Here is a 16,648-nt window from a genome sequence, read left to right on the forward strand (position 1 = left end):
AGCAAGAGATGAACAATTGAACAAATTTTGCAACAAAAGAGTGTCGTACACAACTATTGTTTGTAATAAGCAACTGTTTAGGAAGATCATGAGTGGATACCCCAAAATCCAATGATAACCATAGAGTAGCATGATCTAAAAGACATAATAGATGGTTTATCCCCATCGGACAAGCGTAGGCATCATATTGATTTCTATTTGGAAAATACCATCGATCCAAGCGAACAAATATGCATTATGTTGAAATATAAAGCTAGGAAGAACACATATGTGTCTCCCAAAGATCAGATGCATGTGAAACCAAAAGCAAACAATTCCAATCCTCATCTTTCTGTGTAAACATGTGTGAGTGATATGAGGAATTTTCAGTGGCAGCAGACGAGTTAAAAACATCAAATACGAAAGCATCGACTCTTTACTAGGAGGTGAAGGAATTGGCTACTGCTTTGCCTTTATCTTGAGGAACATCTCCAACCTACTTCTCTTTTTGAGACAGTAGTAGGTGGGATGGTTTAGAGACCCGAGGAGGAGGTATGGCCGTAGCAAGAGGTGGCAATGTTTAAGGTGCTTCAGAAGACATGTGCCCAAGTAAAACATGCATCATCAAATACTCCCCGTGTCAAATGTAAGCCGCATACAAACTCCAACACAAACCATTATGAGAGGAGGGGTAATATCCATATCCCCCAACATACAAAATCTACTTGAGTTAGGATGGGACGGACAAATAAGCTTTCCCAAGCTAAAAGCGATTTGGGCAAAGCAGCACAAAGATATTTGGGAAATCAACAACCGCACCAACCTTCAAGGGCAGTTATGAGGAATCAAACTTTGATAATCCCAAGTCATGGCATTACATGCGAGATCTACACCCCAAAAGGCAATGAGGATTACTCAATTGTGGCTCTGAGAATTAGACCTCATATAATCCACGAGCCGCATAATAGATGCCATCTATGCCATGTGCTCCCAATTGCAAATTGAGCCACTGATCCACATCATTTCCGTTTAGCATTTTGCCAAGGACAAACAAAATAGCATCATCCTCTAGAAATCGGTGTACCAAAGACAGAATATCAGGTAGGGTGAGTGTGACATCATGTTCTGGAGGAGCCTTATCAGCATTTTCCCGAGCATGACAAAACATAGCATCAAACAGAATGTGAGCATCTGCATTCTCTGGATGTTGAAATTGCTATTCATCATGCCTGTGCTTAGGTTCCACACTTGCGGACCAATTCCTCCGCTCTGAATCACAGCTATATACAACTAGATGGAATGTAGTTCAAAACAAAACGGTGCCATTATCAGGGAAATCCTTCACAATAATCTTTGCAAAAGCTAAGCCATCAAAATTCTGTTCAAGTGCTTTCATGTGCGTTCCTTCACCATCAGAGTTAGGACAAGAAATTACTATTTCATAATTGTTCGAAAGGGAAGCCACATTTCTATCTTTGTCAAGAATGTTAAACTAAGCTCAAGTTCAATAACCAGTCTAGTGCATAAAAAGTCAAGACCATCCATCTTGTAGAGTTTTTTATAACCAAACCGATTCAAGTCGGGAACAATAAAGTGTAGAAGTGTACCAGCAACACATTGGAGATGACCACAAACCAAATAACAAAAGCCATTTCAAATATCAGAAACCATACACCAACAACCAGAGCAACAACCACGACAAAAGCCCTATTTCAAAAAAAACCACAATGCCAGTACCACTCCTAAAAGCGTAATCAAGTTCTTAGTATCAAGCATCATGACCAATAACGAACCAATCAAATACTATAATAACAAGGAATCCAAAACCAGTCAATAAAGATTCATTGTTCCCACTTAGTGCAGGAAGCAAAGCCACTCAAGCAATGTAATTCCTCTCTATTTTAACAAAAACCCAAAGCTAAAAGACCATTATAGTACTGCCAGAATCATGAGTATGAATTACAGCCAAGCAAACATAAAGAAAATAGCTCAACTTGCTGTAATTTAATTGATGGCAAGGTATCACAAAAATGGATAGTAAATTATCCAATAAGTCCTTAGCAATGTTATTAGTAGACTAGTCACAGTATCTGCAAGGTGACTATCATAAGCTACTTTAGTGAGGGATAGTGTCCTTACCTATTCCCCGACTCAAAACAGCAAAGAGAATCAATAAGTCTACTGTGGGCAAGGTAACAGTTTCCTCCCAAGCAAATCATTGCAAATCAATGATAGAAGTAATCTTATATGTTATAAGATCAAGTCAAATTTAAAGGCACAAATTCAAAATTTGACCCAAGAAACAAAAGATCTTCAGGAAAGGCTACAATCAGAAGGCTACAACCAGAGGGGAACCCTACTTGCATAAAATGTACGACTCATGTAAAAACAAGACCAAAAGGTAGCAAAGCCTTGAGAGGAAATCAAAGCAAGTAATAACAGAGTGTGTGCGTGCGTGCGTGCGTGTGTGTGTGTGTGTGTGTGTGTGTGTGTGTGTGTGTGTGTGTGTGTGTGTGTGTGTGTGTGTGTGTGTGTGTGAGAGAGAGAGAGAGAGAGAGAGAGAGAGAGACTTGTATGCAAGAAAAGGAAAAAAATAAATTTTCCAAAAAGTTCCTCTTAAGCAATAGACGTACCCGAAAAAACCAAATAGATCCTTTTGGAGGAAAATTCTCAGACGATACTACTACCTATAAAGCATCCCAAACAAAGCGGTCAATTTACTACAGTAAACATTCCTCCTCCATATTTCCTGATGGATGCAGGATGCTTTTAAGGAAATATTCAAAAGAAGCATATCGTAGCAAAAGAATTTATGAGATGAGCACGCCAAACAGCTACTCACTGGACTATAATTGAGCAAAATTTTTATAACAGCTCATTATCATGTGTATGTAACATCTTCAATAAGCCCCAATCAGTGACCGTAACCTGCAACAGCCATCACACAACCCAGTAACATCTTATCATCATGGCCCTGATTTGTGTGCAGGATCTTCCTTGTTCTCTTAAGTATTCACGATCTATCTATCTTTTGCACTTGCTTTCCTTGGACCATGAAGCATCTCAAACAAAGAACAGCTTCTAAGTTATCTTGTTTCGCTTGTCCTGCAACTTGTCCCGCATGTAATACAGCTTGTTTCGGCGTACCCTTCTATGCTCAAGAACTTTCATCTCCTTTATATTGGGTGAGTACCTGCAATATAAGTCAACCAGTTATCAAATCCTACATGAAGATTGTTAATGCTATATAAAAAAAAGTAGTGATCTAAAATACATTAGCAATAATATCTATCCTGGTTTGCTCTCCCGGAAGACTCGCTGCTGCTGCCCTCACGCGCTCGCCATCGCTGCCCATCTCCAAGCTCCCCCTGGGCTGCCCTAAGCCTGCCAGCCTGCCCCATCTCTCCCCCGCCCCCCCGCCCCTCTCTCTGGGTTGCTCACCTAAGCTCGTCTTTAGTGTTGTTTCCCAAACGGCATCAACTCGCCTTGTCGCTTCATCTCGCTCTCATCGACGCCCTCGATCCACCTTCGCTCGCCTTCACAGCAACAGACACAAATGGAGGATTTTGTTCCGTCACAAAGGGACTTGACTAAAGCCCCCTCGCCCGACCCTGAGAAACCCACCATCCAACTTGCTCTTTCGCCGACAGAACAAGCGAGCTTAGAGGCAGAGGTAGCACGCCTTCAGGCCACCTCTATTATCTGCAAGATCATCGGTACCCAGCCTAGCAAAGGGGAGGTACGTGATCTCCTTCATGCCTGCCTTTTAGCAAAGCTGGGAAAGATCATCGACATTCAGCTTTTTGGGTGTGGCTATTATCAGATTGAGTTTGAGACTTCCAAGATGGCATCCAAGGTCATTGTGATAAGCCCCTTGGCCATCCGAGCAGCCAGAGCTCATTTTCGACAATGGCGCAACAACTTTGATCCAGCTACCGATGCTCTTGTCGAGGAGGCAGACCTACCCACCTCAGCCTGCTTCCCTGGCCAGAGGAGAGAGTACCGCAGGCTACTTTCCAGGATAGGCTCCGAGATTGGGACTATCTTGGAGACCCCTTGCACGACAGCTACTATTGCTACCAAGGCACTGGGCATACCTATAGTACAAGTTCTAGTTCGAGACACCCACACCCTCCCGAAGATCTACCTCGGGTGAGTGGTGGTTGGCTTCATCGAGCCGCCCGAATCAGTGCTTCATTTATCGACAAATGGGACATCTTGCGAAGGCCTATCCACGGAGGAGGCCAGGAGGAGGAGGGCTAGCAGCAGGTGCATGGTCGACGTTGCCGGGGACCACCACGCCAGTTCGGCGCCCCTGGTGAATGACCTGCACCAAGCTAGCAGCAGTGGGAACCATTTCGACCCCTTGCAATAGGACAAGCTGACGGATACCCCTTCGACCTCAGCTTCGCCACCAACAGCCCCTCCTCTCGCTCCGCCTACCGCCCCTACCTCACAGCCGGCCCAAGGGACAGGACCTTAATCGACAGCTAGGAGGTCACTTGGCAGTGCTTTTGCCACAAGCCGCCTAGCGCAGGAGCACAAGCCATTCCTATGGATGCCCCTGTTGGTGCAGACGTCACCTTTAGCAGCAGTCCCTAGAGAAATGACTAGTTTCGACATCCGTCGCCTGCGGGACTTCTTCGCTTACGACTTCACACAATTCCTCTCCCGACCTTGAGGCGGCTTGCTTCAGAGTCCACCTACTATTTCTAGAAGCTAGAGGGACGGAAGCCCTTGACACAGCGGTTGGTTTCTCCATCTCACTGTGTGGCAGGCAGACTGAGTGGACTTTGGATTCAGTGATGGACTCACTTCAAGTTCAGGCTCTCGAGTTCTCTCATCACATGGGAGACTTGGGGGTGACAGATTTGATACAGACTTTTTGGCCGTTGGCCAAGTTTTCTGTGACACCACCGGATACAACAAGATGTAGGCACATTGTGGTACACTTTTCTGCTAACACGCAGAGTAAAACCCTGCTATGTATATGTACATGAGAACTCCTGGACAAAGGATGTAGCTCGACGGACCGCACGCTCTTCCTGGCCCTGGGTTGGATAGTCACGACTATCTCCAGGTCGCTCGGATGCGGATTATTCCCCATCCAAGTCGGCCTTGAGAATAGCGAGGTTGGCTGTTGTTGTAGCATCGGTCTTTTCTCACTCGTCCCATGAGGGTTGTCTCATGGAATGTGCAGGGATTAGGTGGACCCCAGTTTCAGTGTCAATGGGGTCGCTTGCATCAGGAGCTTCAAAGGTGCCTTGTGGGTGGTATGATTGATATTCTTATGCTTCGGGAGCACCATCTTTGCGAGAGCCGCATTTGGTGATATGGCCAGATTCTGCATGGCCGCTATGAGACTTTGGTCAGCTGCTTTTGGGCCTGGAGGCATTCAAGGAGGGGTATGTATGAGTATTGCAGACTCATGGCAGCATGCCATTGTGGATAGAGGTATTATTGTGCCACGTAGAGCCCGGTGGATCACTATGCACGTTCATGGCTGCCTCATGGGCTTCCTAAACATCTATGCGCCCAATGTGGCAAGTGTAAGAGCTTAGTTCTCATCTCGCATTGTAGAGTAATTGCCGCATGCAGAGTAGTGGTGTGTCGAGGAAGACTTCAACATGTTGGAGGACCCCTCAGATAGGATTGGAGGTAGCCATGCTACTTTGCATAGGGAGGCTCAATTGGCAGCTTGGGAGCAAGCCTTGAGGATTTCAAATGTTTGGCAACATGCAAGCTTTATGCAATCCCAAGACAGCTTCTCTCTCTCTCTCTCTCTCTCTCTCTCTCTCTCTCTCTCTCTCTCTCTCTCTCTCTCTCTCTCTCTCTCTCTCTCTCTCCGCAGAGTAGGAGGAGTGAATCTATCTCGGATAGATCACTTCTATGCGAGTGAACGCATATGTGACATGGGAGGATCTGTTTGCATTCTGGAAGGGACTTCTTTCTCAAATCATGCGCCAATGATTCTTACTGTGACAGACAGACACAAGAGTGGGAGTGCGATGATGCACATCCTCGAGAGGATTTTGCTATATACAGAGCTCAGAGACCCGGTGGTGGCACTTTGGACACAGAGTCAGGGTACCCCTGCTAGCAGAGTGGCCACTAGACTTGCTAAGCTTAGTAGGTTCTTCCTTCAGGAGTCTGTAGCTTCCTTGGCTGCTAGCAGAGTGGCCACTAGACTTGCTAAGCTTAGTCGGTTCTTCCTTCAGGAGTCTGTAGCTTCCTTGTCTGCTAGCAGAGTGGCCACTAGACTTGCTAAGCTTAGTCGGTTCTTCCTTCAGGAGTCTGTAGCTTCCTTGGCTGCGGCCAAGGAGCAGAAGCGGCTCAAACGAGGCATTGCTTCCTTACAATGGATGCATGAGCGCCAACCAAATAGTCCTTGGTTAGAGGAGCAGATGCAGCAGTCTCGACAAGAGCTAACCTTGGCTCCACCTCTCAAGCGTTCAAGACAAATGCATCCACATCAGAGGCTTCCATTGCGCATCGCCAAATCACCCTCAACAAAAATTGGAATCCTAAATTGAAGGAAGAGGTGGATAGATCGGTTGCCAGATTCTTCTTCCACGATCACATTGCCTTCCATGCTTCGCGGTGAGTGTGCATTGTGACTTATGGCATATGCACATTGCAATCTCCCATTTTGTATTTCATTATGGGGTCTCCATACTAACGCAACATGCTCTTTTTTGTCTGGATAGGTCTCCATACTTTCGAACCATGGTTACGAAAATAGGGGAACATGGCCCCTCTTATGTGCCACCTTCATCGGAGAGGCTTCGCACCGCCCTCCTTGACAAAGAGAAGCTTGACGTGGAGCAAGCGGCCCAAGCAACAAAGGATTTGTGGGAGACCAATTGCAAGCGGTCCCCATCCACTGAGTGGTGGCCTACTCTTAGGGGGAGATGTACTTTGTGGAGTCACATGATGCATCCGATAGTGGCAAGGCTGCGGAGATGCTTGTTGCAGAGTGGACAAGCACCATAGAGATACTGGCCCGGAGAATGTCCTTTGTATGGTTGCAAATGGAGAGGCGTCAAATAGGGGAGCCGTGGCTATCATTGAGGGCATGTATCCCACTATCCATGTCACATTTTGCACGGCGCATTGCCTCAACGACCTCCTCAAGGACATAGAGAGCTTGTCATGGATTTCACCCACCATTAGTGACGCCAATCAAATTGTGTCCTTTGTGCTCAACCATCAAAAAGTGCGCCACGAGTTCTCAAAGAGGAGCCATTTGTCCTTGCTCAAATATTCAGAGACAAAATTTGCATTCAATTGGCTTATGCTAGGCCGCTTGTCTACATGTGGCGGAGCCTTAAGGGGCCTCTTTCTGAGTGATGAGTTCCATGCCGTGCCGGAGTCTACATTAGCAACAAGGTTGAAATGCCGAGAATGGGCCGACGACGCCGCTTGGTGGGAGGAGGTGAAGACTCTTGACGCCATGGTCAAGCCCATTCTACACCTACTTCGAGTTGTGGATAGCTTGCAACCATGCATAGACAAAGTCTACGAAGCCATGGATGTCACGTGACACATCCCAACCCTATGTGTCCGTGGACAAGCTACACCACAGCAAGGTTCAGAGAAGTCTAGATTAGCAGTGATCTGGCACTTTTGTGAGTCTATTCGTAGACCGTGCATGCCCAATCACTTAGCGTAGATGCATATCCTCCGGTTGCACACAGCATGATCATCGGAATTCCCATCAGAATCCATTGGCATCAGTTAGGGGAATTTTCCAGTGCATTTAGCCTATTTTCCTATTTTTGGTTATTTTCACTTATTATTTTTAAGTGACTTTCCAACAAAAGTACGTAGGGCAATTTTGCTAAGTTAATATATAAGCAAACCCAAGTTAGCACTTTCTGGCAGAAGAGGCAGCAGGAGCTTCCCGCTCAACAGGCAACTTCTCAGCAGTAACCCCCCCCCCCCCCCCCCCCCCCCCCCCCCCCCCCCTCAGCACCCTAGCGTTTCCATCTCCAGTAGCCATCGCAAGCAACCTCCACTTCTTGGCGTTTTTACCCCTTTACCAGCAGCAGCATCAGGCTTCTACTAACGCTAGCCAACCTCAGCAAATACATAGAGATTTCAGCCAAAAACGCCAGCAAGACATCAGCCCCTTCAGCGTTTTTGATTCTCAGCCTTTACCGCATCAGACCACAGCATTATCAGCCCTATGACACAGCAGTAGATCAGCCCCAAGATGGTTGCAGATGTTCCCCCATTTTCAGCCATAAAAACGCAGCCAAAACAGTCATTTCCAGCCACCGAGACAGTCCCGAATTTCAGCAGTTAGAAGATCTCAGATTTCAGCCATCAAGTCGCCGTCGTCATCACCGTCATCGGCATAGTCCCATTGCATCAGTCCATTGCATACGCATTGTACACATTTGTGCAATCAAAGTAGACCACTCTCGCCGACGAGAGTGGGGCCTTCGGAGGAGGGTTTTACAACCTCTCGGGTGTCGTATCTCTTCTCTCTCCTTCTCTCAGTCTCATTCACTTGCACGCACAATATCCACTCACTTTGTTCGTGATCATAGCACTCTCCATAAAGACGGAAGGCTCTCTCCTTCCCTAAGAACTAAAAGGAACCTTGAGCAATAAAGATCACTAATCTTGAGAAAATACAACATTCATTCCGCTGCACCTTACATTGGTATCAGAGCTTTGGAAGTGTTCTGCATTACTCAAGGAAAGAACCACAAGAATTTTTTTGCTTGTTGCGATCGCACGAACCCAAGTTCGCTTGGGCGTGTCGATTCCTAATCGTGTTTTGTTGAAGAGTGACAGGAATCCCAAGAAAGAAGGGTTTGTCCAGCCTCCCCTTGTGTCTCTTTTCACTCATTAAGAGCGGACCGTGCACTTAGTGGCCGGCCAATCAACGTGAGGTGGAAAAAAGCAACATTGGTGTGAGCGCAAGGCCGCCAAGGAGTGCGCCCGCAGAAAGGAGTAGAGCTCGGGTGAAGAGAAGATCCTTCTCCAACGTGATTTGCAAGCGAAAGAAAACCTCAAGATCCTCAAGAACCCAAGAACTCAAGAACCTAAGAACCCAAGATCATAGTGCATGGTCGTCACCTGAAGCGGAATGGATACTTCGCATACAGGTGATGAGCATGAGACAGGCGACGGAGACTCGTCCCCACCCAAAGATGATTTCTTCAACCCTCCCCCTTCGCCATCTACGCCACCAAGTGCACCAGACCCTATGGAGGCAATGGTCAAGCAGATGATGGCCATGATGGATAGACAGGAAGACAAGCGCCTTCCTTTGGAGCGTGAGCGCGACGCAAGAAAAGAAAGAAAAGAACTAAGGAAGGAGGAAGTGGCAACAAGAAACGCAGTATTGGAGGCCGATCGTGCCGCTCATAGATTGGCTTTGGAGGCCGAGTGTGAAGCTCGACGAGAGCTACGCACTCAAGAATTGATTGCCCAAGTCCTAGCCTCGAAGACCGAACCACCCAAAGATCGTGGGAGTTCATCAAGTGGCGCAAGCCACGATGCGGATTCCAACCATCCAGTCACAGAGAAGTTGACTTCAGTAAGTATGACGGTAAGATGGATGCTACAGTTATTCATTCTTGGTTGCATCAATTTAATACTTATTTTGCGACAACTAAGAAGACAGGAAATAGCAAAGTTTTGACGGCAGCTATGTACCTTGCCGCTCATGCCATTAATTGATACCACGCATGGCAAGAGGCACAGCTAGCCGCGCACCTAGAGGCAGCCGACGATTTCACGTCCCTCTCTTTTAGTTGGGTTGATTTCCAAGACAAGCTCAAGGCGCGGTTTATGCCACCTCAGTACCTCGCACGATTGAAGGACGATTGGCACGCTCTCAAGCAAAATGGTATGCCGGTTATGTCCTTTTCTAATCGTGTTTTGCAGCTAGGTACTCAATTACGCATGTCGGATGATGAGCGCAAAGAGGCTTTTCTCTTTGGATTGGACAAAATCTATCAAGTACGATGTTGAGGTACTCGATCCAATCGATCTCAACGAGGCGGTAGCGATTGCTCTCGCACAGGAGATGAAGCACAACAAGGGAAACCCTAAGGAGAACAAGACTTCCACAAGTACCTCGCAGACTTCTCAGAACCCTCAGAACGGTAAGAACGGTAAGAATGATAACTCTTCTAACCAATCTTCCAACAGTCTCTCATCAAAGAATTCTTCCAATGAATCTAAGGGTAAGGCTAACACAATTGCTAAACCTAAGCTTACTCCAAATGAAAAGGTAGCACAAGGAATTGTAGAAGGATACATCACTTCGGAAGAACAAAGCACTTATTCTAAGGAAGGTCGTTGTTTTCATTGTCACATTAAGGGTCACATAAAAAGCACATGTCCTAAGCTTGAATTGAATGAATCTAAAGAACCCACAGTACCCACTACATCTATCAATGCAATGAATGATAACGCGATTGTGCCCAAAGTTTCTCAGGACCCTCCCATTGATGATTCTCTCATTAAATGTTCTGGTCGTACGTCGGGGCACCGTTTTGTCATATTGTTTGACCAAGGTAGTAAGCATGATGTGATCAGTTCCTCTCTTGTTGAGAGAGCCCACCTCGAGGTTAGTCCGAGATCTCCTATCGAGGTCTCTGGCTTTCGTCCCGGTATGGACGCTCTCATCACAGAGGAATGCCTTGATATGTTGTTTGCAATTCAACAGATTGCCTTCACTAGAAGATTTGTTGTTTCTCCTCTCTCAAGATGTGATATGATTTTGGGCATTCGATGGTTTCGTGATAATGACGCTCTCATGAAATTTGCGGCTAACACTATAACTATCAATGCCGACACTGATTCTCCTATTGTCATTCATGGAGAGGACATTGCTCCTTCTCCATCTCTCATTGCTAATATGCAGGACAAGGTTGCAAGGATTAGGGATAAGGAGGTTTTCTCAATCTCTTTTTCTCCACAGCATGACACAAAGGATTTGCATGATTATGAGAAGCATGATGATTTGAAGGATAATGATTTGCATGATGATTTGGATGACAAAGACAAGCATGATGAATTGCATGAAGATGATGTGATTGTTCACATGGATGATGTGTTAGTGGATACTTTTGCTAGCGAAGCTAACCTCGTTGTAGATTCGAGCAGTCACGAAGATCTGATCTTGGCTTTCGAGTCGAGGTCCAAAGAACCCCCAAAGAACCCCCACAGGACAATTCAATCATTCAGGACGAACCGATCTTGGCTCTCGAGCCTTGGTCCAAAGAGCCATCACAGGAAGTATTATGTGTTCGCATGATTGATACGCACGCATTGTTCGAGTGTTTCATTCGTGACGGTTTCCTGTATTTTAGTCAGCATCGTTATGTGATCCCTTTTCCTAGGCATGACATATTGTATATTGAGCACGTTTCTCTCATGGATGAGCACGAATGTATGCGGATTGTTCATGAAAAGTTGAAAACTTTGTATGTAAGGAAGTCACATTCCATGTCTCTTCCTTGCATGCCACAGTTTCTGAACGAGCACATGATTGTATGAGCACCAAGCATGGGCATTTCCGTTGTGAATTGCCACAGTTGATTGATTTCGATCAAACAGAAAAGATTCGATTTCATTGTTTGCATGTGTTTGATGAACGGGTTGTCACTCCGTCTCTATGTTCATCTACATTGCATACACAATCTTTAGAGAAGACAATATTTTTTTCCTTCACTTTACATGGAATGGGTATGTTCATGGTTTTGTGTTGGAGATGGTTTCAGGAATTTTCAGCCATGTAGATTCTTGAAGACGAAAGAAGCAGGATACTCAACGAAGTTGAAGCATCAAAGGAGCCACAGAAGACTTTGAGTCGCTTTCGACGCGACCCAAAGAAGCAAGCGTTGCAGACCTTTATGAAGTTCAAGTACCGCACGACCCACATAGCAGATATAACCGGCTTGTTAACTTCAAGAAGGACGGTAGATTTTACTTCAAACCTTGATTTAGCTTTCACCCATTATTAGTCGTCTATTCTACCTGTGCTATAATGACACAAGAGAGGGGAATGGGATACAGATGCTAGAATGCATCTCTATGCGAGTCAGACACTAGACTGGCCCCTAAATTGGCGCCCCTTTCGGTATTTCTTATTCTTTTACAGTTAAGAGGAAGTACAAAGAGTGCTTATAGCACTAAACCTATATCCCGCAGTTTTTAACCTGTATCCCGCAGTTTCTATCCTGTTTGGAGGAATTTGGGCAACATAACGACGCAGAACCCTGCCCAAAACAGTCTACAAGTAGGGAATCCTAAGGAGACCACTGTCCTTGTCCCAATTCCACCTTTAATTGACCAAAACAGAGCATAACCAGCCTCTGTAATTTCTGGTTATTGACTGGTTTTTCTCTGTTTTCAGCTCCATGTAGCCCTTGCACTGTTCCCTGCACCTTGGGCTGGTTGCCCCTTGAATCTGGAAGGATTTAGGGCATCGAAACAGCCCCAAACTTGCAAAAATCAGAGTTTTGGGAATCCTAATCTGTATCCAGCAATACAACACCTGTTTTGGCTAAATTTTGGTAGCACAACGGCTCCAAAATTGACCCCAAACAATTCCCAACACTGGAACTTGATTCAACTGACAAAAACCCTCTGATTCCAACTCAAAAAGAGCAATTACAGCTCGCTGGAATTTCTCGTTTTTCACTTGTTTTGAGCCCCAACACTTCCCAGAAGTGTTCTTTGACAATTGGGCAATGTTCCCAATGCATCTGGCATCCATACGGCTGTAAAACAGTAAATTTCAGACCGCTGTATTTTCTGGTTAGGACCTGTTTTTGACCTAATTTCAGCTGTCAACTGTCCCTGCACTGTTCCCAATGCCTTGGACTACGTGCCCCTTGATTCTGGCATGATTCCGAGCACAAAACAGTCCCAAAATCAGCAATAAAATAGTGCTGATTTTTGCGTGTTTACTTGAGAGGTTATCACCCTCTCGTTTCCCTGCTTTGGAGTAGCAGTTAGCTACTCCTATTCCTATTCAGGGAGGCTCTTGCCTCAGCAATAGAGCATCAAACCACAAGACTGTACATGGTCAATCTGATGAGCCCACTAGAGGGGCATAACCATAAAGAATAGGGGACAGAGAGAGCAGTGAGAGGTGTGCAGGTCATGACATCCTGCACCTCACTGTACATAGAGGGTAAGCCAGCGCTCCATTGAAGCTCTCCCACCTGTGATAGCACTCAAAAACAAGCTCACAGCTGAAAATCACGTTTTTGCCTTCTCTTTAAGTAGTAAACTAGCCTCAGAATGCCAAGTGTCACTCATTTGTTCATTTTCCCGCTTTAGACCCTCGGGTCTAAAAATACCTCACCTGCAGCCTCTGTTGACTTGGCCACAGAGTAACAAAATGATCCCCATGTCAAACTGCACGTAATGATGCGAAGACATTTTGTCGTCCAAAAATAGCAGTCCCTAAAATTTAGGAGTTTCTACCATTACATTCTTCTAGGTCACTTGACCCTCTTTGTACACTGCAGCCACACCCAGAACTAAAATGTAGCCTATGTAGCAAAGGATTCCGCTTTGGCTGGCCAATGACCCCACTTTGGCTAACCATAGTCCTTGTCCAACCTTAGTGCTCTTTAGCCCTCAGTCTTGGACATGGAACTGGCTATGCAATGCAGGGCAGTTAGATTTCCAGAGGGGTGTTTCCAAAAGGTAAAACAAACGAAATTCCCCAAAGAAAGAGAAAATAAACAAAAATGGAATTGCCACTGGCTGGTGACATACCCCCCTCTTGAAATCTCAAACGTCCTCGTTTGCACCTATGTCGTACATGCTTACAGTCAACACTCGGGTGTATTCAACACCTCGTCGACACATGTGTTGCCTGCGCGTGAACCCTGTCCCAATGACATAGTGGTAGCTTCGCACTCTGCCATTGCTTTGAGTCATTAAATTTCCAATGACAAAATGGTAGCGACGCATTTTGCCACTGTCTTTTAGTACACGTTGGATCCAGTAACACTTTCGAGCATACCCAAACCGACAGTTTAAGAATGCAGTTACACATGTACCCTTTAATAGAAGCAATTACTATATCCTTGACAAACTCACAAGAAATACTCACTTCTATAGCACTAACCAAACTTTTGGACATTCCATAAGAGCAATTGCCAAACTGGCAATCTGTACAGCTCTAACATTCATGTAACATGCACTTCATTTGAGCTCACTGTAAGTAACATGTACATCATTTCTTTCAGAAGCCATTGTCACACTGACAATCCAGGTAGCTCTGAATCTCAAGGGGTCAAGGTAGGTTGCAAACCAAGGTTTTAAGTTCCCATACTTTTAGTGACTCTGCAAGTTCACTTTTTTCCATCCACTTGACATCCAGAGGTGAATAGCTTTTGAACTTTACAAAACAGCACCTTGCAACCTTGCCTTTTCTTTTCTTTCTTTATGTGCCAGAAACCTTCACAACCAAAAATCCACATATCCAAGTGATTATCCACACATAATAGAGCACTTTTGCAAACCTGTCCTGGAAATTCAGCACGCTGAATTCTCTGTTTTTAGCTCCTAAAATGCTCCAGATCACTTGTATTACTGTCCTCTAGCTTCCCCGAAGCTCTTGGGACAAAAAGGCATCAAATAGGGTCAAAACCCTAAATCTACAGAAAAATACAGCAAGCTGTATTTTTTTCTTTCGCGTTCTGTTTTGCGTGCCAATCGCACCAATTCGTAGCCTTTGATCTTTTGCATCAGTAGGACTACTTGCCCTTTGATTTACACGAGATTTCTCGCAAGAAATCTTGTTAAATCATCCTGTACCTGTTTTGAATTAGCCTTTAACTAATTCGGTACCTGTATGAAATCATTCCAAGTGGAAGGAGTCTGTCCTTGTAACAATAGTGTATTCCACCACTGACTTGCATTTTTTTTTTTTCAGAAAAGTAGCAGCTTTCCAGACTTAAATGCTCCTTCCAACAAATGCTTTGTCAAACTGTTCGAGGAAAGAGAAAACCTTTGTCCTCTCATCAAAGCCATTGAATGTGTCAATGGACTCACTGATCATCTTCTTTGTATGACTTTAGCTTATCCATTGACTCCAAATTGTCAAAAGAGACAGTTTGCATAATGGGTATATCTATGGGAGCCATCTGTACTCCCTGGCCAGTAACATGTTGATGTGCAGGTGTCATATTCACTGATGGGATTGAAAAACCAGCCATACCCAAGTTGCCTTGTGACACCCCAAACTGACCTTGTGTGCCCTGAAATCCTGGGTGCAAACCAATGTTTGCATACATGGGGTTGGGCACCATGCCTTGCATACCTTAAACATTGTTCCTGGCATGCCAAAACTGCCTTGAACTTGATGTGCTATTGATGAAGATTGTATGAACTCCATAAATCTTGGATTCTCCATCAATTGCTTGAACATGGTCACAGCAATAACAACCTGCAAAGCTTTCTCTGCTTGGCATGAACTCTCGCCAATTTCATCTGCAGTTGGAACAGGCTGTCTATCCTCTGAAGAGGAACCCTCTTCCTTGTAGCTATCCATCCTCTATCCAAAGAAAGACTCGTAGCCTTTCTCACCTGTAAATCCAAAGAAAGACTCTCGTAGCCTTTCTCACCTGTAAATCCACTCGATCTACTTTCAAACTCTCTGTGTTTTCAAGGTCATCCCAAACTCTCTCTGTGTCTTTAACACAAACTGACCAAGGCTCACTTTTTGAGGAAAAAGTGATTTAATCCCGTCGATGGAACCATATAACCGGCCTGTTAACTTCAAGAAGGGCGGTAGACTTTACTTCAAACCTTGATTTAGCTTTCACCCATTATTAGTCGTCTATTCTACCTATGCTATAATGACACAAGAGAGGGGAATGGGATACAGATGCTAGAATGCATCTCTATGCGAGTCAGACACTAGACTGGCCCCTAAATAGGCGCCCCTTTCGGTATTTCTTATTCTTTTACAGTTAAGAGGAAGTACAAAGAGTGCTTATAGCACTAAACCTATATCCCGCAGTTCTTAACCTGTATCCCGCAGTTTCTATCCTGTTTGGAGGAATTTGGGCAGCATAACGACGCAGAACCCTGCCCAAAACAGTCTACAAGTAGGGAATCCTAAGGAGACCACTGTCCTTGTCCCAATTCCACCTTTAATTGACCAAAACAGAGAATAACCAGCCTCTGTAATTTCTGGTTATTGACTGGTTTTTCTCTGTTTTCAGCTCCATGTAGCCCCTGCACTGTTCCCTGCACCTTGGGCTGGTTGCCCCTTGAATCTGGAAGGATTTAGGGCATCGAAACAGCCCCAAACTTGCAAAAATCAGAGTTTTGGGAATCCTAATCTGTATCCAGCAATACAACACCTGTTTTGGCTAAATTTTGGTAGCACAACGGCTCCAAAATTGACCCCAAACAATTCCCAACACTGGAACTTGATTGAACTGACAAAAACCCTCTGATTCCAACTCAAAAAGAGAAATTACAGCTCGCTGGAATTTCTCGTTTTTCACTTGTTTTGAGCCCCAACACTTCCCAGAAGTGTTCTCTGACAATTGGGCAATGTTCCCAATGCATCTGGCATCCATACGGCTGCAAAACAGTAAATTTCAGACCGCTGTATTTTCTGGTTAGGACCTGTTTTTGACCTAATTTCAGCTGTCAATTGTCCCTGCAC

The 16,648-nt window shown here is 45.1% G+C and overlaps 1 protein-coding gene across 1 annotated transcript in view; it reads right to left on the reverse strand.

Annotated features, from left to right (window-relative positions):
* Nucleotides 1-2,609: 2,609 nt before the first annotated feature.
* LOC147439934 (large ribosomal subunit protein bL19cy-like) overlaps nucleotides 2,610-16,648 on the reverse strand; it is a 65,530-nt gene continuing 51,491 nt past the window's right edge. The window contains exon 5 of the mRNA XM_086484430.1: nucleotides 2,610-3,172. Coding sequence (XP_086340556.1) covers nucleotides 3,061-3,172 — 112 coding nt within the window. The 3' untranslated portion in view covers nucleotides 2,610-3,060. The remainder of the gene's footprint in view (nucleotides 3,173-16,648) is intronic.

The sequence above is a fragment of the Adiantum capillus-veneris genome, chromosome 16 (assembly GCF_014529385.1).
Source record: "Adiantum capillus-veneris isolate H3 chromosome 16, ASM1452938v2, whole genome shotgun sequence".
Taxonomy (NCBI): domain Eukaryota; kingdom Viridiplantae; phylum Streptophyta; class Polypodiopsida; order Polypodiales; family Pteridaceae; genus Adiantum; species Adiantum capillus-veneris.